This window comes from Sceloporus undulatus, chromosome 5 (assembly GCF_019175285.1).
Source record: "Sceloporus undulatus isolate JIND9_A2432 ecotype Alabama chromosome 5, SceUnd_v1.1, whole genome shotgun sequence".
Taxonomy (NCBI): domain Eukaryota; kingdom Metazoa; phylum Chordata; class Lepidosauria; order Squamata; family Phrynosomatidae; genus Sceloporus; species Sceloporus undulatus.
The window spans coordinates 106,219,648-106,242,892 of NC_056526.1; the positions used below are offsets into that span (position 1 = coordinate 106,219,648).

Consider the following 23,245-nt stretch of genomic DNA (forward strand, 5'->3'; position numbering starts at 1 on the left):
ACATTTCATTTCTGCTAAGACTTGCTGAAGCCTTCAAAAAAGAGTTCTCAAAGATCGATAATAGTTATGTCAGCAGATGAAGCTATGTAAATTTACAGCACTATATGAATAAAGCTTAATAATAATAATAATAATAATAATGGATTTTCAGAGCAGTGGCAGAGGAATGGAAATGGACCCGTTAAACCAAGGTCTAACCCCATTCACCCCTCCTCTTATCATTATCAAGTTGATATCAAAAGGAATCTTTTAGGCAAGTAGCCAAGAAGGCACCCCCAGAGGAAGAAACTAGCCATGTTATAGTATATAATCATCGGTGACAATATAAGATTCAATTGGCTCAGCATGGAGAACACTCAAGAACACATGGCCAGGATACATAAATCAAGATTGGAATCTGCATAATCCCTTAATGATAGGAGTGATAGTGGCCAGTAGACCTGGTGTATGCAAAAGAACAAAAATCCAAGTATACTTCCCTCCAGAGATATTCCATTGTCCACAGGCATTTGCACTGATTGTCCAGTGATTTACAAATTCCTTTCTCATTCTTCTCTCCTGAAAACATCATTTTAATCCCAAAATCAACCCTGGATTATGTTTTGCCCTATCAATATGCCTACCAAGGCACTACGAATTTGGCCTTGTTTTAAGGTCAGACACTCTGTCTTGATGCCTCAGCAACTACTGGCCAACTTAGGTCCACAGGCAGCATGCTGAGCCACTTTCCTCTCACAGAACCCCCTAACTGGAACTTCTGCTTCTGAAATCAGGCACAGTATCACTCTCTGCAATCTTGAAAATCACTATCTGCTTCCACCGTTTATATTGTTAGTTCTTGAAAGTGTGTGTGAATGTGTATGTGTGTTTTTGTGTGTGAAAGTTGATTTTCCTTGAGCTGTTATATATAAAACATTTGGTCCTAGCATTCTGGGGTTCTGTTTCTTGGAACCGGTATACACAAGCTTGATCTGTGCTTTTATTCATCCAAAGTCCTCTCAGTAGCTACACTTGAGCTAATAAAATCCCCCCTATTGAATATCAGTTTTGGGTGCACTCTGTGACCCTGGCATTTTGAGTAACACCCCAGTTTATTTATTAACGGTACACCCCAGGATATCAACCATAAGAATATGGCTATTCCGAAACTTAGTAACTCATGATGTTGGAAACCAGTCTGAGATTTAAAATTTTGTGTGGGTATCTCATCAAACATCTGAAACAACCATTTATTACTTTTATATTCCACCCTTCTTTCATCATGGAAAACAGGGGGTGTACATGCCTTCACAGATGGTCTCTCATCAAGGCACTGACAAGACAGAGAACTGCTTAACTTCAGCAAATATGGCATATCACTAAAATGCTTTGAAACTGAAAACTTTATAAATGAAGTCACTAAAATTGTTTCCTCTCCTCACAGTATTCAATGGCATACTTTCAGGGAACAATGCTTTTTGAAACAGTCAAGCAATACTCATGGGAATACTGAACCAGAGTGCTTGGAGGATTCAAACAGCACACTGCTATGCCTCTTCAATAAACTTACTTAAAAGGTAGAAGCAGAGTTGGCTTTCTGAATGGAAGTGGGATTAATATACTTAATTTTCAATAGGCAAGTCATAAAAAAAGACTTCCGAGCTCTGACTCTTCTTGGGTCATGGCATTTAGACTTCCCCAAGTCTTGATTTAAAGGCCAAAGAAAGAATTCTATTTCTGATAAAAATCAAGAATGCAAGTCACCATAAAGCAGTCCTTTTTGGCAATCATCTTTATTGAAGTTAATCCCTCATACCTAATTATACTTCAGAAAAAACACTCAAGGGCTGTGAAATTACAAGAATCTTATTCCAGCGCCGAACTGAACTCCATCACATATTCTGAAAAACAAAAGAAACAATTAATGTACCAATTCCTTCTCCCATGTAATTTTAGGGTTTTTTTTAAAGAACACCTTATATATCATTGACCCTTCACATGTTTTTATGATGGTAACACCAAGTTCTATTTTTAATTTTGCACCAATTCTTGTTAATAATGATGTTTCCCACATAGTGCCTTCATGCTGGACAACAGCTAACAAACTGAATCCATGTAAAATAGATCTGAAGGTGGCCTAGAGCCATGCTATTCAAAATGATGGTTCCTGGACCAGTACTGGTCCCTGATGCATTGATTGCTGGTGAGACTGTGTACCCTTGACAGAAATCACATACATCCAAATAAGGGATGGTGGGAGGAAATCATACTATTTTTTGCCCAGCCATACTGGTTGCTAGTTTGCTTGCAAAGATGTTTCAAAGTGCTGGTTATGACCATTGTGAAGTCCCCAAGATTTATGTTCCTCCTGTATTAGGTAGCATGCCTAGTAAGAAAGATACGTAAAATCTTGCTGCAAGTCCAGCTTCTGTAGAAAGTATGAAGAGAAAAACTTTCTCCAAAGTGGTACCACAGTCATCTTTGGTCAAACCAAAAATCTGAAATCAACAAATTTGTATGGTGGAAGGAAGAGAGAATCGTGAGCCTTGCAGCTCTTTGTACCATGACTAACTGGTGAACTACAACCAGCTTTTTTTTGTCTTAGTATATTTAAGGAGGAGATGATTAAACACACATATTAGATTTTACTGAAAGTTGTAAAGCATTGTAGTATTGCTTAATATGATTATAAGGTCAGTAGTTATTGTGAAAAGATCAGCAGAAATTTAAAACAAAAACCTCCAACATACCTGTCCCCACTTTGTACTCCCATTGGGATACAGTAGTTGAGTTCCAACCGAGCAATGTTTCCAAGCCTAAGAACTATTCCAGCACCATAAGACCATCGGATGCATTCTGCTAGCTTACGAAGATGAGCCTTAGGACCATCACCTGAGAAGAGAAAAGGAGACAACAAGAGCAGCAATATAAGAGGGATAATTATTTAGGTATAATGCTTCCTTGGGCTATTATTCACATGATTAAGCTGAACTTACCGTATAGACTCGACTATACGTCGATAAATTTATGCCCCAAAATTGCCTCTAACATTTTGGGGTAGACTTATAGAGGGGTAAACTGATTGGCAGTGCTTAGAAGGGTCCCAAAGCAAGCAAGCCTGATGTCCCAATCTCCCTTGAAGACCAATTCCTTCCCTGCTCCAGTCCATTTTCCAAGCCCTGGCTTCCTAGTGCAAAAACTCTCCGTTTAAAAGCACATGTGTCTCTCTGCTCTGTTTTGCTAGCCTTGGCTTCCTAGCGGAAACACTCCTCATTTAAAAAAACTTACTTCTCTTTTGCTCCGTTTTGCAAGCCTTGGCTTGCCAAAGGAAAACCTCTCCATTTAAATCCAGTTTGCTCCGTTTTGCAAGTCTTTGCTTGCCAAAGAAAAACCTCTCCATTTAAACCCAATTGCTTCTCTTTTGCTTTTTTTGCAAGACCTGGTTTCCCAATGAAAAACCTCTCCATTGAAATCCACTTCCTTCTCTTTTGCTCCCTTTTGCAAAACCTGGCTTCCCAAAGAAAAACCTCTCCATTTAATTCCACTTGCTTCTCTTTTGCTCCCTTTTGCAAGACATGGGCTCAGGAAAAACCTCTCCATTTAAATCCACTTGCTTCCTTTCTCAATCCGATGTTAAAAGTAAACCTCTCCTCCAGCACCTGCGAATCGATTGGGAGAGGTCCAGAGAAGGAGGGACGTAAAGTGGTATTTCCCCCTTTCCATCCTTCTTTATAGAGGTTTTACCCTCGACTTATCCATGGGTCATATCAAAATCCATGATTTTGACCCTGAAACCTTCCCTCGACTTATACATGAGGTCAACTTATACGTGAGTATATATGGTATGTGCACTGGTGTCTGAAATATTTTTATTTTTTAGCTAGTTGTATTTTTGGATAAGATAACACACTTAAAATTAATGTTTTATCACTAGTATAGTATGTTCATTGAGGCGTATCAGTATATAGCCTTCAGCATGATTCCCTGAAAATTAATGCTGTACTCATGAGATTTACATATATGGGGAGATTCATCGCCCTGGATTCTGGATTAGCTAGCTGAATTCTGTTTTCCAAACATCAGTTTACATCATAAGGTCTCTTTTTTTATCCAAATCTACGGAGGATTCGGAAAGCAGTCTTTTTCTACTCCCCTCAAGCCTTCCGAGTCCATGGAGGGCTCGGAAGGCAGCCTCTCTCAGCCCACTCCCCCAGTGCCTTGCAAGTCCATGCTGGATTCGGAAGGCAGCACGCCAACCCGCCTCCTCTGTCCTGGGCTTTCTCTCTGGAGAAACGCTGGATGGAGCAGCCGCAAAGGGTGTGTGCGCGCTCCCTTCCTGCCCCAAAGGGAGGGGAGGGCCCAGCCAGGTGTCATCCCCCTCTTCTGGGTGTTACCTGGTGTAGTCCACCACCACCCCCTGGTGACACCACTGTGGGGACCTCAGCTGTATTTGTTTTTACCATAGTGAAGGTTGCAGAGGTTGCCAGCATTGAGAAAAAAATGTGTCCGAAAGAGATCTCCAAATCCTCCTCGACCTGGCCGAAAAGGGAGAGGTGTATACATATGGAGACCTCCGGCCCAGTAAGCTTCACCTCCCAGGTAATCACCTGAAACAGAAAAGCAATGTTAAATATTCACCACACAAAAAAACCAAGGAAGACTTTTCCAGTTTAAAAAGAAGGGTGGGGTTTTTTCCCCCAGTCCTTTATACTAATTAAATTCCTGTGTCAAATGTAAGGAAAAATATGTCATAGTTTCCTTGCAGACCATTACACAATCAGAGACAACACAATGAAAGTTTTTGGCCAATGCCAGACAAATGTTCAAGTTACAATAGCTTGAGGTCCTGCTCTGGAATTGATTCTCTAACCATGGGCCTATGGCCTATTTTACACATTATTACAAATTGCTTATTTGTGTGCCAACATCCAAAAAGAGATCGTCATGCTTATTTTTGTGAAAAAAATAACCTATTAAGATAGCTTTTGAAAGAACTAATTAGCCCCAGTAGAATTTTGAAAGATATAAATATATAAAAGTTTGTTTACACTCACTCTCTTTCAAATTTCTACTGGCATTAATTATTGCTTTCATAAGTCAATTTCTAGTCTTTGTATGATCAAGACCAAGGCAGCTTTACTGGAAAGGATAGTTAGTCTATGTTGTTCTCTCATCTTTGGGATAAACACACATATTTCCAGATATCTTACACAATGGACAAGTACAGAAATAACACTTATGCTGAAGTTGAGTGCCAGAAGAGGCAATGGCATGTGCACTTGCGGCACACGCACAAGCCCCATTGTTTTCAATAGGGCTCAAGCATACGCGGTACAGTCAGCCCTTCTTATACACTGATTTTTTTAATATATGGATTCAAACATCCACGGTTTGAAAATGTTCAAAAAAAGTATAAATTTCAAATATCAAACCTTGATTTTCCATTTTTTATAAGGGACACCATTTTGTTATGTCATTACATTTAATAAGACTTGAGCATCCAAGGATTTTGTTATCCATGGGGGATTTTGGAACCAAACCCCAACATACAGGGTGCACTGTATTTGCCTTACACAGGGTGTGTGTGTCCCAGAACAGATCCCCTGCGTAAGGAAAGGGGTCACTGTACTATAAAGTGTTTACAAACTGCCTAAAACTCTATAACAGCATAAGCATCTTTGATTTTGATATGAGCATTTTGGCATAGAATTTTTACATTCTATAAGTTACACAGTGCTAGACTGCCAACCACAGAGCATCCACCAACAGAAAGCCATTTTTTTTCTGCCTTGAAGTCCCCATCCCCATTTTTTGAAATCTCCAAAGAGTCAGTGGACTTCCCAAAACAGACCTGGCAAGAGCAAAGGGGTGGATGGGTGAGGAAGTTCTGTGAAAATGAAAATTAGCATGCCTAATACTGGATGTTGCCCTGAGGTAATCTGAAATTGGGATGGAAGTGATACCAAAAAAAATAATAATAATAAAAATAAAAAAGAACTTGGTTTGGGTTCACAACTAGAAATTGAAGACAGATGTTTAAATAAAGCTCAGTTTGTCATTGCAATTTTACTCAAACATTAGGTTTCACTGGGGCCAGGACTGGATGACATCCCTGTCTCAGCAGCCCTCTGCTGTTTTGATTTATAAACCACATCCGAGAGTTTATAGTCAAAGGAGCAGAGAAATATTAAAACAGATTTATGTAGTTTAGGGACAAGTTGCTGAAATAATCATAATAGCTGCTGCTGAAGAAAAATGAAAATCTCTACAGCAATTTTAAATAATTTTAAACTTCTGAGTGGGGTAACAAAAATATGGCACAGCTGCAATAAAATAGTAAATTTAATTAACTGTACCACTACTCACAAAATTGATTTGTGACAGCTTCAAAGGTCAGTTCCATGCACTAAAGTTTTTTTTAAAACCAAACAGTCCCCTTTCCCAATATGACACACTGCAAATTGCTTTTAAAATTGGGAGAGCAGATTCTTAAAGCCTGTTTGTGATAACCTGGCACCCTCCAGATTTGTTACACTATATTGTGTTGAACTATATTGTCCCAGCCAATGGGGCATGAACTGTGAGACCTAGAAGCCAAAATTTTGGCAAGTATAAGAACTGAGAAAGGTGGTGCAGGGATTTGCTGTTAAAATTAAAACAAGTGTTAAATCACAGTAGGCACACCTGAAGTAGTTTTTTTCAAGCCTTTCTAGGTTTCACATTTTGCGTTTTCCCCTTCATTCAGCAAGCTTTGGAGCAGCTTCTTTGGGCCTCTCAGCCAGCTTCTTATCTAGGCACTGATCAAGGAAATAGCTGCTTAATTTTAACAGTAGTAAGCATCCTTAAACCATTCTCTGGCCTCTGCTAGCAGGGGTATGGTGTCTTTATTCTGTACCGAAAGCAGTCTCTCACCTTCACTCTGAGGTCCAATGCTGTACATACTGAAGCCACGAACACTAGTTGGTCCGCCAAGATAAAATCTAAAAAGGCAGAAGGGCCACCATTACATATAGCAAAATATTATCAGTGAAGTTGAGCTCTAAGAAAGTATGAGATGCCTGATTGCTCACACTGAAGCTGCCAACTAAATAAATCTTACATATTGCTGCATCCAAATGGGATTTTGGTGTTTAATGGCTAATAATCACCAACAAATCTTTCTTTACTGGAAAAACAGCATGCTAGAAAAACAGAATGTCATCCATCCATCTGCAGCAGTTCATCAGTGCTAAATATTATTTCACATGAAATAGGAATCAAAATCTAATCCAGTAATAATTTGCACTACCACAGACTATTAGTTTTTAGAATTATATGTCTAATATACATCACACATTTCATTGCCAAAATGCAAAGTAATGTACGATACACATATGTTGTTATTTTAGAAAATATTGTATGGTGTGCATTCTTTTTCCCATTTGTCGATATACTGCTTGTGTCTCAGTGTTTCCTACTAACTGGCTTCCTGCAATGAATCAATAATCTTGTTCTATCAGTATCTCCCAGTCTATATAGTTGGGAGGACACTGCCTTAATTCCAAGCTATCCTGGAACTTCTCACTACATTATCTCCATACTACTGGACCCTACTTCAGTTAGAATCATCTGATAGTTCCTCTATTGCTAAGATAAAAGCAGTAGATAACAGTCTGTTTGTCAAACCATTCAAGTTGTTACATTTCAAGTTTAAAATCAGAACACACTCCAATCATTCTCTGACAGAAATGTCACCACAAATATCATCTTAATGCAATGCTGGCAGAAGTGCCCTTATTCATCACCTTACTCATTTCAAACATTTCTAGCTTGTCTTTCATCCAAACGCGGATAACAGGAACAAGAAAAGTAAATGTTATAGACAGAATATGAAAAATAAAAAAGATGGTGCAGCAATTAATAATAACAAATAATAATAAATACTTTATTTATATCTTGCCTCTCTGTCCATGACATAAGTCATGAGAGGCTGGAAACAATCAAGTATGTGTTGCAGTCATTTGAAAATGGGCTTAAAAAAACTCTTAGCAATCAAAGGGGGACTTGAGTAGGTCAGGATTCCCCTGCCGATTGAATCATACAGTCTCTCTCCATCAGCATCTCATTCTCAGCCAAGCACCATTCTAGTACTGAAGGATAAAAATGACTGGATATAAATGGTAGGTGGGAGGAAAATACTCTGCACCTATTCCTTCCACCGGGGGGGGGAAAAATCTCATACTTTCTATATCACAGGAACACATATACAGACATGCCAGATTCACACCTAGTTCAGCCATGCTAAATTTTCTTCTGAAGTGTAGGTAATGCTTCCCACAAGGCAGACTCTTATGTATCTTTATTTGGAGTAGTAACCCCCAGAAAACATAAGGGCATTTCATGATTCACAATCATACAACTGTGATTCCACTTTTAAATGCCATGGCTACATCTCTGGAGTTTGTAGTCTGGTGAGGCAACGGAGAAGCTCTCTGGCTGGGGATCCTAATTTTCTCACCCTAAACTCCCAACCCCAGGATCCCAGAGGATGGACCTCTGGCAGTGAAAGTAGAACCACAGCACTGTAACTTTGTAATGTTGAAGGACCTATATACTACTGAAAATAAATTAATTTTTTGATGCAAAAGATATGCATAATAAGCCTACTTAACATGCTTCACCAGATTAAAAGAAAACTAGAAGCAAATGCAAAACAAAGAAAGCTGAATGACTTGCCTGTCTGCAATACTAGATGGTTTGTCTCCAACTGGAACCAACATTCCACCCCAAAGAGAGGCTGAAAAAACCTTTAAATGAGACACATTTTACAAAAATATTCATTATTACATAGAGGAAGTTTCAGGGCTTGAACAATCACTTTGGCCCAGAGGACCACAGCTATGTGTGTGTGGGGGGGGGGGGGCGGTGTACATGGATGGTAATCACACACATTCTCCTGAACAAGTATACACATTCTCCCTCCCTGCAATATATACACCCCTCATCAAGGAGGGATTGATAGGTTTAAGCCTGCCTTTCATGCCCACTAAAATCTACAGATTATTTTGGGAGAGGTGCATTGAGGTGACATCTTCCTTCTTTTCTCTGCTATCTCAATGTTTCTTCTTTTCTGTTGTAGAGTGAAAACCTTGCCAGCAATGAGAAACAAGTGCTCTCAGAATCAGCATCAGTGAAGGCAAGATGAGTGGGTGAAGTTTTCTTCTCCACCCTCTCCCTGCTCAGTCTCCATAGAGACTGTTGTTTCTCTGCCACTAATAGTGACAGGAAAAGAAAATTTCATAAGTGGCACTGCTAGGGGTTGGGGAGAAACTTCCAGGATTCCCACCCTCCAGGAATTCTAACTCCAAACATAGCAACCATGATGTTACTAATAGCATTGTTAATAATCTGGTTTCTCCCCTTCCACCCTATTTGCCAGTTGGGCTGTGGCTCAGAGTGTATGAGAGGCACAGCAATAGTGGCCAAGTATCATGGTATATGCACCCTTTGTCTGCATCAGAAGAAGAAACTGTGAAGACCTCCAAATCCAGCTGGACTGCAAAACCCAGCATTTCTCACCAGTAGCTATGCTGGCTAGGCAGCTGGTGGGTGTTGCAGACCACAAGCATCTGGAGGACTGCATAATCTCCATCCCTGATACAATTTAAAAAATAACCCTTTATATAGAGGGCTCTCCCTTTCCTCCCTGAGTTTCAAGTGCAAAAAAGATAAAACGAAAGGACACAGGAATGTGAAAGCATTTGGCACAGATGGATAACAGCTCCAGAGCCACTTTTGTATTTTAAATTCTTTTAGTAAGATGGTAATGAACAGATCCCAGCATTCACCTTAAAAAAAAGATCAGTAGTAGGTTATAAGGAAACATGTAATTGCCCCTAGGTTGCTCTTCTTCCTCAGAGCATCAATTTTCCAAGCCATATCACAACACACTTAAGAAACCCACTTAAGCTTCAAAAGTTTTTTGTCATGTGGCACAGGTGGAAGTTGTTTTTCAAGAAAAGCAAATCTGATGTTTTCATGCACACAAAAAACAAACAAGCCTAGGGGCAAAAGAGACTGCCCAGAAGGGGTGGATTGGGGCCGCGACAACCGCACACCGAAACCCCTATCTAACTTGAAGCCACCTAAAAAAGGAGCGACAAAGAGCCACTCCTTTTTCAGGTGGCAAAAAGACAGCTTTTCCCATCCACCACGGCTAGAAGCTTGCTTTAAGGTGCTCCAGCGGCGTGTAATGCCATACTGCCAGAGCGCCTGCAAGCTAGCCCATGTGTGGGCAGATTGAAACCAGCTTCCAGATGTCTTGTGAGCATGTGACATCTCTACACCATGTTCTCAAGACGGTTGGAAGCCGGCGTTTTATGCTGGTGTGTTTTGGCCCTTAATTTCACATTTTTTCAGTTCTGGCACAAGGCACTTTAACACAGCTCAAATAAAACAACCATTACAAGCACACCTACACTTTCTGGAAAATGCTCACTCTCTATCCTTTCAATATTTTTAGCAAAGTCCTGAGCAGACTTCATACTACGCTACTGAATACTAAAATGAGAACCACGTGATTCTAATATTTGAGCTGCAATGCAGGACACATCAAACAAGAGTCATTTCTCCATTTGGAAATCATTTTAAAGTTCTATGACACGGAAGTAATTTATTTTCATTAACCCATAGCATCTATTGAAAGTATGTTAAGTACTTACTGAATCCCACAGGAGCTGCTTATTCACCTGCAGTTCAAAATCTTCCTTTAGAAAGCTCACATCACCACCTGTATAACCAGCCAGCTCCTTAAAACAAATTTTAAAAAGACACAATCTCATTTAAAGATATAATGTCTAAAATTAAATACTAAGAGAAAAGCAACACATATTTAAAACCTTCTATGCTTTCAACTAATAATCTATTGTTTTCCCATCTTGATGCTACTACAAATACAACCAAATACTGAGGACTGCCTAAATGTGCGGGACACTGAGGTATATGCACCTGGAGACTTCAACAGACACTGAGACTTTTTGCATCTCTTCAGGCAGATACTAGATATGCACACAAACAGTAGCATAACTGCAATTGCTATCTCTTGGTGTGGGTGCACAGAAAGAGATGCAGGAGGGTGACAATAGATTGTCCCCCCTTCCCTCTGCCTTGCTTGCTTGTCCCCAGATGGCTGCCTGCCGCCTGGCCAGACTGCTGCTGGGGGGGCACTGCTGTGGTCTCCAGAGCCCATTCAGGTCAGACCTGGAACATAAGCCACCATACCCCCAGCAGCTGAGGATTAGGAATGGTAGCATTGCTGCAGCTCCAGGCAGTCTTTTCAGGGTCTGACATGGCTTATGGGTGAGAGAGAAAAGAGGCAATGCCCTTTCTTATTCTGCCAGCAGCTGCACAAGTCCCACCAGGTGTATTGGCCTACCAGATATATCTGGTGCAGTCCACACACCCCTTGTGAGGCCCCTGCACACAAAGATACTTTGTTAGATCTCACATTAATACCTGGTTTATTTTCAGCAAAGCTCCTCGTTTGGGCAGGATGGAAGAGTTCCGAGAATCAACTACCATAGCATGCTACGAAAAATGAAAAAAATAAACTTTTTAGTTGTTTGTTTGAATACTGGTCACAACATAAAAGAGTGACTGAAGATTTGCTTCCACATGTACAATGACTAGTTTCCCTGTGAAAATGATTAATTAGCAAACTCTATGGTAATTAGATAGAGTTAGATATTGGAACGTACATCCACATGAAACTGCGCAGGAGACATTTGGTCTTCCTCTCTCAGTTTATAGATCCACAACAACACTGGCAACCACTGCATCATCTCCTGACTTAGTACACTGATATGTGAAGTTCAAAAACTGTTTTAAGTAAATGAAAAAAGAAACCCTTTGCAAAGATCTCTGAAAAACAGTTGCATTTATCCATAACTTTACAGGATCTACTAGCCAAGAACTGGTTTTGGGAAATAATGACAAATAAACATAATACTGGTTGCTTTAGTACTAGGCACATTAATGTAATTTGGGACCATTAATTTGAGAGAGTTTAAACATTATATTCCTTCAACATCACAAAATCTTACAGATACAGAAGACTTGAGTGAGTGTCCACTTTCTTCTCGAACAGAAAACGATGCAGTTCTTGCAAGGCAGCCAAGTTCTCTCCAAACACCTTCCCATTTTAGTGTGTGGTTAGTCCTCCAAATTGGAAACTGTAAAAGAAACCATTTATAAATGAAGGACAAAAATATTCTACAGTTGTCTCTCCATATTCACAACTCTGACATTCGCAGTTTTATTATTTTCAAGGTCAAGGCCACGTGTGCACAGCACTCCTCCCCTTCCCCTCTAGGCTTTTCTCCTAGGGAAAAAAGCCCAGGAAGGACAGAGCAGCTGGGTAGTGTGTGCATACCAACCTCACGCCTTTCTGGGTGGGATAGCTGCTTTCCCCAGGCAGCTATGCCACTGGGAGAAGGGGAAGGAGAATAGATCACTCCCTGTCCCTTTCACGGTAGGATAGCTGCCTTCCCAAAGCAGCTATCCCACCTGGAAAATGAGGAGGACCACTCCCCTCCCGCCCCTTTCCTGATGGGGTTGCTGCCTTCAATCCCCTCTGCCTTTTCTGGTGGGATAGCTGCCTGGGGAAGACAGCTATCCCACAAAGGGGTGGGGAGCCAGTTAAAGAGATGGGAGGGTGCGTGCCTGCTCCTCTTCCCCCATCCACCTGTCCCTTTACCTGGCTTCCACATGGAGGGGGGTTATTTGTAATTTTTCTGCATTTATGAAGGTCCTTTTCCCCTAATCCCCGCAAATGTGGAGGGCTGACTGTATATATATCCATTTATTTAGTTACAGAGAAGAGGCAAGGCAGGCAAAAGTACTGGGTTTACTGCTGCAGCAGCCAATCTTGAGAGCCAACTCAGACTGCAGAAGCTTCAACAATTGTTTTGCTTTGGATGACTCATACATGGCACTGATTCCCCACAAAGCTGTGAAAAGTTCCAGACATTTTGCCTGTCCAGCTGGCAAGTGCCAGCTAAGACAGATGACCTTCATATAGATATCCTCCTCTAAGAGAGCTATGAAATGTGTAGCAGCAGCAGCAGCAATAAAGGGCTCATTCACACTAGCATTTTTGAGATGAGTAGTTCTGGGGAGATTCAATGATGCAATACCGAATCAAAGTTCCCACTATGTTTACCCCAATCGAATCTCTCCATGGGAATTTAACCCTGATGAAGTTCACATTACCATTTGTATTAGTTTAAAATGGTGCTGCCATTTTGATGGTTCTCAGGTTGTTACTTTTTAACTGTCAATTAAATTATGCAAATCTACCCCACACTGTTTGGCCACCCCCCCCCCAAATCAGTCTCAGAGGATGGCAATGGCAAGCCTCTCAGAACAACCCTTAGCAAAAACTCTTGTGATAGGTTAGCCTTGGTTGGGGGGGAGTTACACTTTCTCAGCCATATAATAATATAATGTCTCAGCAATATAATATGTGTATGAGGGTTTAGTTTACACCAACTTGAGAGCAGAATTGTTAGTTTTATTTCTTGGGAAAGGAAAAAACGACCCCATCCCATAACCCCACTGATAGGATTTTTTTTTAAAATGTCAAGCAAATCCTGTGCACCTTTGTCATACTGATAATGCGAGTATTTAAAGGTGCTGCCTACTGTGACCATGCAATAGCAAATATGTGCATTAGCTGTCAATTATTTTTTTTAAACATCTAATGATGTTCCCAGCAGAACCCCCTTCCTGGCTTTGGTGAGCTCTGGGAAGATAAGGGGACTAAATCACTGGCAGAAGAGGGGGGGAAACGGGCTGCACTTTAAAGAGACCACTTTCCAAAGTGTGGGAATTTTGAATCCCCTGCATTTCTGCAGCTGCTTTTTTCACTCCACAACCAAATGTTAAGAGAGAAAAAATAGAGAGCAAAGCGGTGGGCATGATCCACCCCCTTCACTATAACCCCTCCCTCCTGGATGCCCCAAATGGGATGGGGAGCAAGTTCCCGTTGGAGGCACCGTGATAAAACCCAGTGTTTTGGAAAAGAAACAGGGAAAAACTCAATCTTGGTAAAACTGGATTAAGAGAAATTTGCACACACACACACCCATTCACGTTTGGAAAACCTGATGCAAGTGTGAACGACACCTTTTAAACCAGTTTATAATGTAGTATGAACAGCTCCAAAGAGAAAAACAGTTGCTAAACACAAAGGTACAATAATATTGAGTGTCAGATTCCTAGCAAACTCCAAAAAGTAGAGAAGTCATGTTGTTTTACCTACATTGAACTCTGTTGATATTCCTCTGTCCGTTTCACGAAGGGAACTCCAAGGGAACTGTCCAGTTACTTTGTACAAATTGAGAGAAAAGCTAGAAATAAATATAAAATGAAATTTCACGTCACAACAACAAAACAATCTGAAATATAAATGCATGATTAAAGAATCAAAGCATGGAACTATTTTCACCATGGTCCTTACTACTGAAGGAAAAATGGTAAGATTATGTCAATGCTTCTAGTTCTTGGTTCTCTAGATCTCTAAAATAACTTCAGTGCAACAGCAAAAACATTACTTAACATTAAGACATTACAGTCGTCCTTCTGTATTCACGGGAGTTAGGGGCAAAGGACCCTCATGAATTCGAAAATTTCACGAATAACCTCCCCCCCCCCCCCCTCAGCGTGACAGGGGGGGGGGGGGGGCCCTCTGTGTCATTCATAAGAAGGGGGGGGGGGGGGACTCACGCTCACGGCTCTCACCCCTCCTCCTTGTCCCATGCAAGCTCTCTGAGGCAACAAGGAAGGGAGAGACAAGCGCAAGCAAGACTCCCCCTCCCTTCCTAGCTCTCTGAAGCATTGGAAGGAAGTCAAGGGACTTGCTCTTCTTTCCTCTGGCCACTGCCGCCCTGAAAAGCCTTGGGAGAAGCCTCCCTCAAACCCTTCCAAGGCAGCAGGAACTCGGGGAAAGGGAATCCTCTCTTACTCGACCCTACTGTCCTGGAAAGCCTTGGGAGAAATAAAAAAAGAAAGAGGTTGCCTCTCTTTCCTCTCACTGTCACCCTGTAGCTGGCTCAGCTGGGATAGTTACAGAACAGCAGGGAGGGGATGGAGAGAAGGGTGTGCATGTGGAGGCCCTGACCTCATGAATGATCAAAACCATGAGTTCCAAAGCCGTGAATACAGAGGGCTGACTGTACTTAACAAAAACATTACTAATACTCAAAAAACATGTTCCTTGAATGGCACACATAGGCCTGAAACACACAGGCCAAAAGTGCCGGCTTTAGGTCAATCCAGGGGCATCACATTCAGATGATGCATGCCTCTGACTGGAGGGCAGTCGAGGGCCACCAGGAAAAGAGGCACAAAAAAAGTGCTCCTCACCAGCAGTCCATTCTGGATCATAGCATCTGGACACTACGGTTCTGCGTTGATCGGGGGCAGTCAGGGCTGAGTGGCCTCTGGCTATTCCAAGTTGCCAGTCTGCTTGACCCTATAATCATTATGCACACTTGTGAAATGTACTTCTCTACCAGGAGAAGAATCTGGCATCAGCTTGACCATCAGAATTACAAACACAGGATTGAAATATAGCATCCTTTAAGAGCAGGCCAGTCACAGGAAATGCTGTACAATTCTGGTGGTTTGACTGGTTTAATTTACTTACTGTGCTGAATGGTACTTATAGGACAATCTATCATATAGTGAACTTGAAAAAATGCTGCTGATCAAATGGAACTTTCACCCAGGTAACTGAGCACAGAATTGCAGCCCGAGTTCTAAGTAAATGTACATGCCACTGTAGCCTTCAACATGCTCTGAAGATATCTTACTTTCGTTCAAAGTGGCCAGGTTGGGGTTTGAAGAACGAGAGGCCATAAGATGTTTCTTTTGTGCCATAGGAGAACTGAAATGTCACCTTCTCAGCACGTCCAAAGATGTTAGGGAGTTTGAGTCCAAGTACCTGTAAGACGCCAAAAATAAGCAATGAGTGATGTGCAACTTTGTCAGGACAGATGTGTAATCATTTTCTGCAGTTATCTTTCCTGAGCACATCAGGTTATTTGCAATGAAAAACACTGAAATGTAACGCAAATGCATTCAGTTTTAACCAGGCTTTCAGCATTTTTTAATTGTGAGCAAGAAAACTAATGATCAAATTATAGAAATGCTACATTTAGTTCAAAAGTATTTTAAATATTATGTACACTTTATTATATGTATCTGACAGGATTTGCAGTACTCGCGCTTTGCAATTCTCTCTCTAGCTTACTGCACTGGAGAAGTGAAAAGGGTAGCCCCCAGTAAACACAAATAGGAAAACTCAGGCCCGTTTTCAAGGCTAGGTCAACATTTTAAGGGGACCATGGCAAAGTGCTCATCTACCAGGTACCATACTATATTACTACAGCTAACATCATCTCCGGAGTCCATTTTCAAAGATTTTATCTTTATTAGTATGGGACTTCCATACTAATTTTTTGTATTTTGTTTTTTTAGAATCTGAATTTTCAGGTTTATAAAATCTCATAATTGCTTGATACCACAAGATTTTTCAAGAAAATCACATCTCAAGAAAAACAACAGTGTTCACTTTAATATCAAGTGTAGAAGTTGGACATGTATGAAATCTTTCTAAAAATCTCAAATTTTAATCTTCAAGATTATTTCTACCTATTACTAGCAAATAATTTTCAGGTACAATGATCAGTTCTATTAGAAATATACAGAACTATACATTCCTGTTTATGTGCCTTTAAGTCACCTGTTCATTTACAGTGGCCCTATCTATTTCATGGAGTTTTCTTAGGCAAGGAATACTCAAAGGTGGTTTTCCCAGTTCCTTCTTCTGAAATACAGCCAACAGCACCTGGTATTTGTTGGTAGTCTCCTATCCAAGTACTGATCAGGACTGACCCTGCTTAGCTTCCCAGATCAAATGGGATCTGGTGCCTTAAGACCTATATGCCTGTAAATGTGTAATTTATCCAACTGTAAAACCCTTCTGATTCTATCTTGTAACAGGATGAAATGATAAAATACTTGTTAGTCAATTGAACAGGATAACGAAACCTCAACTTACACATTTATTTATGGCATGAGCACACTGCACACAATAAATAGCCAAAGATTTAAAATACCAAGGGCAGACATTAAAAAAAACATATTCAACACACATAATATCATGAGTAAGTTCTCACTGATTTTAACAGGATTCCAGTGCAAATAAATTTCTTTTGGGGTAGCAGCATATGATAAATTGATTTCATAACACCATAATTAAAATTTCAGATGATTCTGTGAAACATACCATACTCCCTTCGTTATTGCCAACCATAGTGTTATAACTTCCAGTTAATCTTCTTAGTTCTGTTACTTCAAATGTTACATCTAAACCATTTGGAAGGGCATCATCACCTAAATTCATATAAACACATTAGTAAAGAATGCAATGTCTGTGTCTTCAAGCTGCCTGTAGCCTTATGGTGAACCCATGAATTTGATAGGATCTATTTTCTTAGGCAAGGAATAACTATTTATTTATTTATTTATTTATTTAGGTATTTATATTCCGCCCTTCAGCCCTAATGGCTCTCAGGGCAGCTTACATTTATTATTATTTTTAACCAGACAGTTCCCTGCCCGCAGGCTTACAATCTAAAAGACACGACACAAAAGGAGAAGGGAATGGTGAGGGGGGGAGGGGATCAGGTCCAGCATTCTTCTCTCCCTCTGAGGCCTGGACCAAGGCACATTATATTTGAGGCTTCCATATTTTCATATCTGGATCCAAGCATGTTCTTAAGAGGTCACAATGACCTTTGGAACTCCAAGAGACATCCCCATGGAAAGGACACAAAAGCCCAAAGATATGTGAAGAACCCAAGTAATACTGTACTGAGATAAGAGCTAAATGGGTTTTGCTGATCGCTTCATCTTTCCCCATCGCTCTCTGCATATTCTCCCTCTCACACTAGAAGCAAAGGCAAGTAAAGCCAAGACTTCCTGCCTACCTCCTACTGTGTTCCCAGCCAACTTCCCTATCCATTTATTTTGGGATTGTCCTAAATACAATCAATGATTTTGTTACTCTGAAGTTAAAGCCACCAGTCATTGCAGAATCCTATTGTCAATTCCCTGGGAAGACTAGCAGGTCTTTGTACCATTGCAAAATAGCACCCAGCAGCCTTTGAGGCTAGGATCTCAGGTATAAATATCAGTCCCAAACAAAGCCTCCTTGTACACAGCTGGGACGCAGCCTCCGCCTAGTGCAGACAGTATGCACAGAGAGGTTCCTCAACTCACTGAGTTGTTCTCAGACACTGTCTGAGCCACACTGTGTTTTCTGTGGTCTCTTTAGGAGAGCTAAATAGTACCCCTTCTACAACTCTAAGCCTCCACTGTCCAGTTTCCATATCTCCATTTCAGTTAGCTCATATGGAAACAACCATGGCACACTGCTTTCATTTACTCTATGCTAGCTAACTGTTGTGAAGTAGAACGATACAGAATTGTTTGTGCAATTACAGAGGGGCTTTAAAAATGAAACATACTACACAATTTAAACTCTACACAACAATACAAAGTAAAATAAATAAAACTCACTGATAATTACCTTGACACGTATCAATCAGAACATCCACCTGTCTAAAAATTCCTAGGCGTAGGAGCTTTTCACGAGCTTCATGTGACTTTCTCATAACCTTCAAAATATTTAAGGTTTAGTTTGTCATTTCACCGCAATACCAAAATGCACCTAAACAGTCATCTTCAAATGCATACTTTTACACAATGAATAACAATTATTTTAAAAGGTGCATTTTGTGACATCTGCCTTTTCATTAAAATATGAGATTTCCAATCCACAGGAAATATTTCAAAGACAGATCTTAATTCCTTTGGATTATCTATTCTTCTCGAAAGTATAACCATGTCAATCTTTTGCAACAAGACAACAAAGAATCCCATGCCGATGTTAAATTTAACTTACTTTATTTAGCATATACTGTCACAGTTCAATTAGTTCATCCTTAAGGTACTTCCAGAATTTCCGTTTTCTTTGCTTTAAGATTACATATCCTTCTATTCATATATCTATTTCAATCTGCAATTTATTTATGTATGGTTATTTAGTTTGTGGACTGTAATAAATCTGACTTCATCAAAAGCACATAGGGACCTAAGTGTAAACTTCATATCCCTTTCTCAGAGCTGTACACAACAACAAACATGGTTTTGGCAATCTCTATTATGAAGTATAAAAAACTGGTAATTTTGAAGGTATATGAGGGGGATCAACCCATGATCCACAGCCTGAATTCATCCACATCAATCATAAAGAGTATCCCGTCTGAAAATAAAACATGCAAAATTCATGGGCTTTGTTTACAAAGCTAATGACGTTTGTGGAAACCACATCTAGCTTTTACAAAGGAAAGCTCTATTTTTGCTGCCAGTAAATCAAATTAAGCAGCCAGAGGGTGCCAGTCGAGCAAGTTCTGGAGGCAAGGGAATTCTGTAGAGCATGCCCATCTTTGTTATGGGAGAAAGCATCAGAACACTAGAAAATGCGTACTTGATAAAACATATATTTGATTAAGAATGACGTTTTGCATAATTTAGCAACAGAAAGCGTGGTAAATGCACCTAAAAGTCAAGAAAAGTCAAGAAGTCTCTATGTACTCATTTACAGATTTAACTTCACTCAAATCAGTTTAGAATTCAAACACAACACCTATATACAGGATGCTATAAAAATGAAGTTACACATAATGATTAGTTAATTTAAATTAATGGAACTTGTTTTCCAGCACAGAAAATCAGCTGAAGAACACAATCCTAAATTTAAGCATCTGGATATATTCATAGGATTGTGGGACAAGACACGTTATTTTTGGTACAGGATTTAGGGAATCTTATACAGGCACACCTCAGGTAACAAAACATTTGACAAAGAAGCTCCTTTGTACATCTGCCCAGCCCCTTTTCTTCCTTGTCCTCTATCTAGCTGGAAGTTTTTGGCAGCATTAGTACTGGAAGGATGATAAATAAGGGCTGGAGAAACACAGACTTTTGGTGTTGGGTTGCAAGAGCATGTCTGTAGCACACAGTGCAATAAAGCTTGAACTGGGAAGGAGTTGGATTCTACTCTAGCCAATACTACTACAGTATAGTGGTGTGTCCCTGCCTAGAACAGGCAAGATAAACACCAGCTGCCTTCAGAAACCCTGACTGAGCATATATGAAGAGCAAAACAGAGTCAAAAGATGAAAGGACGTAAGCTTCCCTCACCAGCTACCTCCAGCATATCAAAGTTTGGCCACCAAAAGAGAAATGAGGCTGGTGACAGAAAAAAAAAATCCCTGGATGTACTTTGCAAAAAACTTTCAAGTGATATCTAAGGAGTTCAGGTTGTTTTTACTTATGTAAAGTTTCATTGAACTGTTTGTTTCATTTCACATTATGTATATTGTAAGTTTTAGATAAAACTTTCCTGGAATGTGTTGAACTGGGTTTTTTTTCCCCCTAAGTCCCTCTCTGTTCTTTCCATGTTATTTCTACTTCCAGTACCAAATTTTCTGTTAAAGAAGTAATGTTCCAGAATAAATCTACTTCATTAACTGAAGTATACCTGTGCTCTGGCTTCTATTAAATGAAGATATCGACACATTTTACATCTTGTAATAATTTCCAGCTTTCAAGTACTTGAAAAAGCACAGCCAAATTATTTCACAACTTACATCAATAAGGTTTTTAGCCTTGAAAACATCACCAATTTCATACATGATAATGTCATCTTTAGTCCTTCCGAGTCCATCAAAGTGTACATGCTGAACCACAACCTAAAGATAAAGGTAATTTATTTTGAAAAAGTACAGGAATAAAGTTAATGACAAGTAAACTTTCTAATTACAATAAAAACACATTGGTATTGTGATATATTTCATTACTATGCAACAATTCCAAGACTTTGCTTAACATTTTATCATGAATCAACGAATCAATCAAAAGTGCTTACTGCTTCAGTTATATATTATTGCGTATTTCACAGACATCATCTACAAGAAAATTTATTCTTGAAAATAGGTTCGGCTTATACACTCGGCCCTCCTTACCGGCAGACTTGCCATCTGTGGATTTAACCATCTGTGAACAGCAAGCCCATTTTAGTTAATGGTGGTGCATGCACATGTCTGTGCTAGTGGGCATGCGCACAGCCATTACTTTCAATGGGACTAGGGCATGCATGGATTTTCATATCTACAGGGGTGTGTGTGTGTCCAGAATGGATCCTCCAAAAATACGTCTAAATACAGTGCGCCCGCATTATACGCGGGCACACTATACGTTGCTTTGAGCTTATGCGCAAAGCTGCGCAGAGCTATGCAGGAGCATACAGGGCACAAGGGGCGGAACGTCCCATTCACTTGAATGGGGCTCGAGCATACGCAATATTTGGCTTACGCGGGGGGGGGGTCTGGAATGGATCCCCTGCGTAAGTCAAGGGTGCGCACTGTATGTCTAGTCCATATACACAATGTTCTTCCCCTTCCTTTTTCCAATACAGTGGTACCCCGGGATACGAAATGATCGCGTTACGAAATTTCCGGGATACGAAAAAGTCAGATTGGCAAAAACTGTTTCGGCTTACGAAAGATTTTTCGGGTTACGAAATTCTTTTCGGCGCGAAATTCAAATGCTATAGGCTTCCAGCGCTAACGGAAAGCTATTTCGGGTTACGAAATTTCCGCGTTACGAAGGGAATGGCGGAACGAATTAATTTCGTAACCCGAGGTACCACTGTACTTTAAAAAAGCTATTTTTAAAAAAATGAAAAGAATTATAAATCAATGTCAAGGTTGTGAAGTTTTACCACTGAAGTCTATTCAGATTACTTTGATTATGCACAAGAAATAAAAATAAATATGCATACATTAAATTTATCTTAGTCTTTGCATATGCTTATTAATACCTTAAGAGAAGACTTCACACTAAGACACTTGACCTTCCCTCTTCCCAACAATGTGACATCAGAAATGTTGTCTATTACAAGGTGTGAACAAACGTCCCATGGTGCAAGGTCTACACATGTCCCTCACAGGATCAGGAATGGCTTCAGCTCCACAACGTTAACAAAAACCCCCAAAAAACCCTTGAAAAAGCCCCTTTGTACCCAATGAGAAAATTTAACCAGTTCCTATCTCCCATCTTTTTTTCCAAGCTGTTTTTCCAAACACTCAAGCGACCAGAAATCAAGAAGCGCTTGTGTGCTTTTGGTATATACATTTTAAAGAGGGGAAAAATCTTTGTTCTATTTTAAATTCCTGGACTGAATTCATACAATTTCTCACATAAGACTTGATTTTGTCAGATATGCATATTTTTGTATTGGAAACACTGATTTGGAAATAGCACTGGTGTGATTGTGTGATTGTGTGTGTGTGTGTGTATGAGGGAGAGGGGCAATGTCAATACTCACATCTTTATTCTCAAGAATTTCCTGTTTCGTTTCTGGTTCGACTTCTATTAGTTCAGCTTCTTCCCCAATAGCTCCAAAATCAGGGCCACTCATTGGAAGAGGCTCTAAACTCTGAACAGAAAGACACATATTCACACCAGTTACATTGATATGGTACATTATTGTGTCCCAAATCAAAAATGTCCCTTTATTATTTGAAAGCCCCCAGATATTAACCTTCGTCTGAACCATCTTATTTTGTTTCTGAAGAAAATACTAATGTACAGCATTCACTGTTGTTTAAGTTACGTAAGCATAACTTTCCATGCAATCTCACTAGATATATTGCAGTAACATAGTCTAGGAGCAGCTAAAGAAAATGTCCTCTGGCTGACAGCTGTCAGTCTAGTCCTGGCTGACTGGAGTAAAGGTCCAGCAGAAGACCTGAGTGTACACTGTAGATTATATGGGAGGAGGAGGAGACCCTGAAGGTAACCTGGACCCAAATCATGTAAGTCTTTTCCCCATTCATAACTCAACTCTCTGGGACAAAGTCCATGTCTTCATAGCCCACGTGTGGCTGGAGGGTGGCAGCTAAAAATTCCTTGGTACCATATATGGAGCCCTGGTGGCGCAGTGGTTAAATGCCTGTATTGCAGCCATTAACTCAAAACCACAAGGTTGCGAGTTCAAGACCAGCAAAAGGGCCCATGCTCAACTCAGGCTTGCATCCTTCCGAGGTCCGTCCAGCCTCTGTTTAAAGACCTCTAAGGAAGGAGACTCCACTAC

At 40.2% G+C, this 23,245-nt stretch overlaps 1 protein-coding gene and 1 long non-coding RNA gene across 3 annotated transcripts in view; one reads left to right on the forward strand and one right to left on the reverse strand.

Annotated features, from left to right (window-relative positions):
* The window catches only part of LOC121931194, a 972,450-nt gene that overhangs the window by 541,170 nt on the left and 408,035 nt on the right, over positions 1–23,245 (forward strand). The gene's annotated exons all lie outside the window — the stretch shown is intronic.
* SAMM50 (SAMM50 sorting and assembly machinery component) lies at positions 1,754–22,651 on the reverse strand. The gene is made up of 14 exons (XM_042468622.1): positions 22,478–22,651; positions 20,739–20,840; positions 18,614–18,701; positions 17,309–17,415; positions 15,831–15,961; positions 14,279–14,366; positions 12,060–12,188; positions 11,473–11,544; positions 10,680–10,766; positions 8,695–8,765; positions 6,892–6,959; positions 4,440–4,586; positions 2,730–2,871; positions 1,754–1,880 (listed from the first exon to the last, which is right to left on the reverse strand). Exons 1-14 carry the CDS (start codon positions 22,634–22,636, stop codon positions 1,835–1,837), a joined length of 1,437 nt encoding a protein of 478 aa, XP_042324556.1. The 5' UTR covers positions 22,637–22,651; the 3' UTR covers positions 1,754–1,834.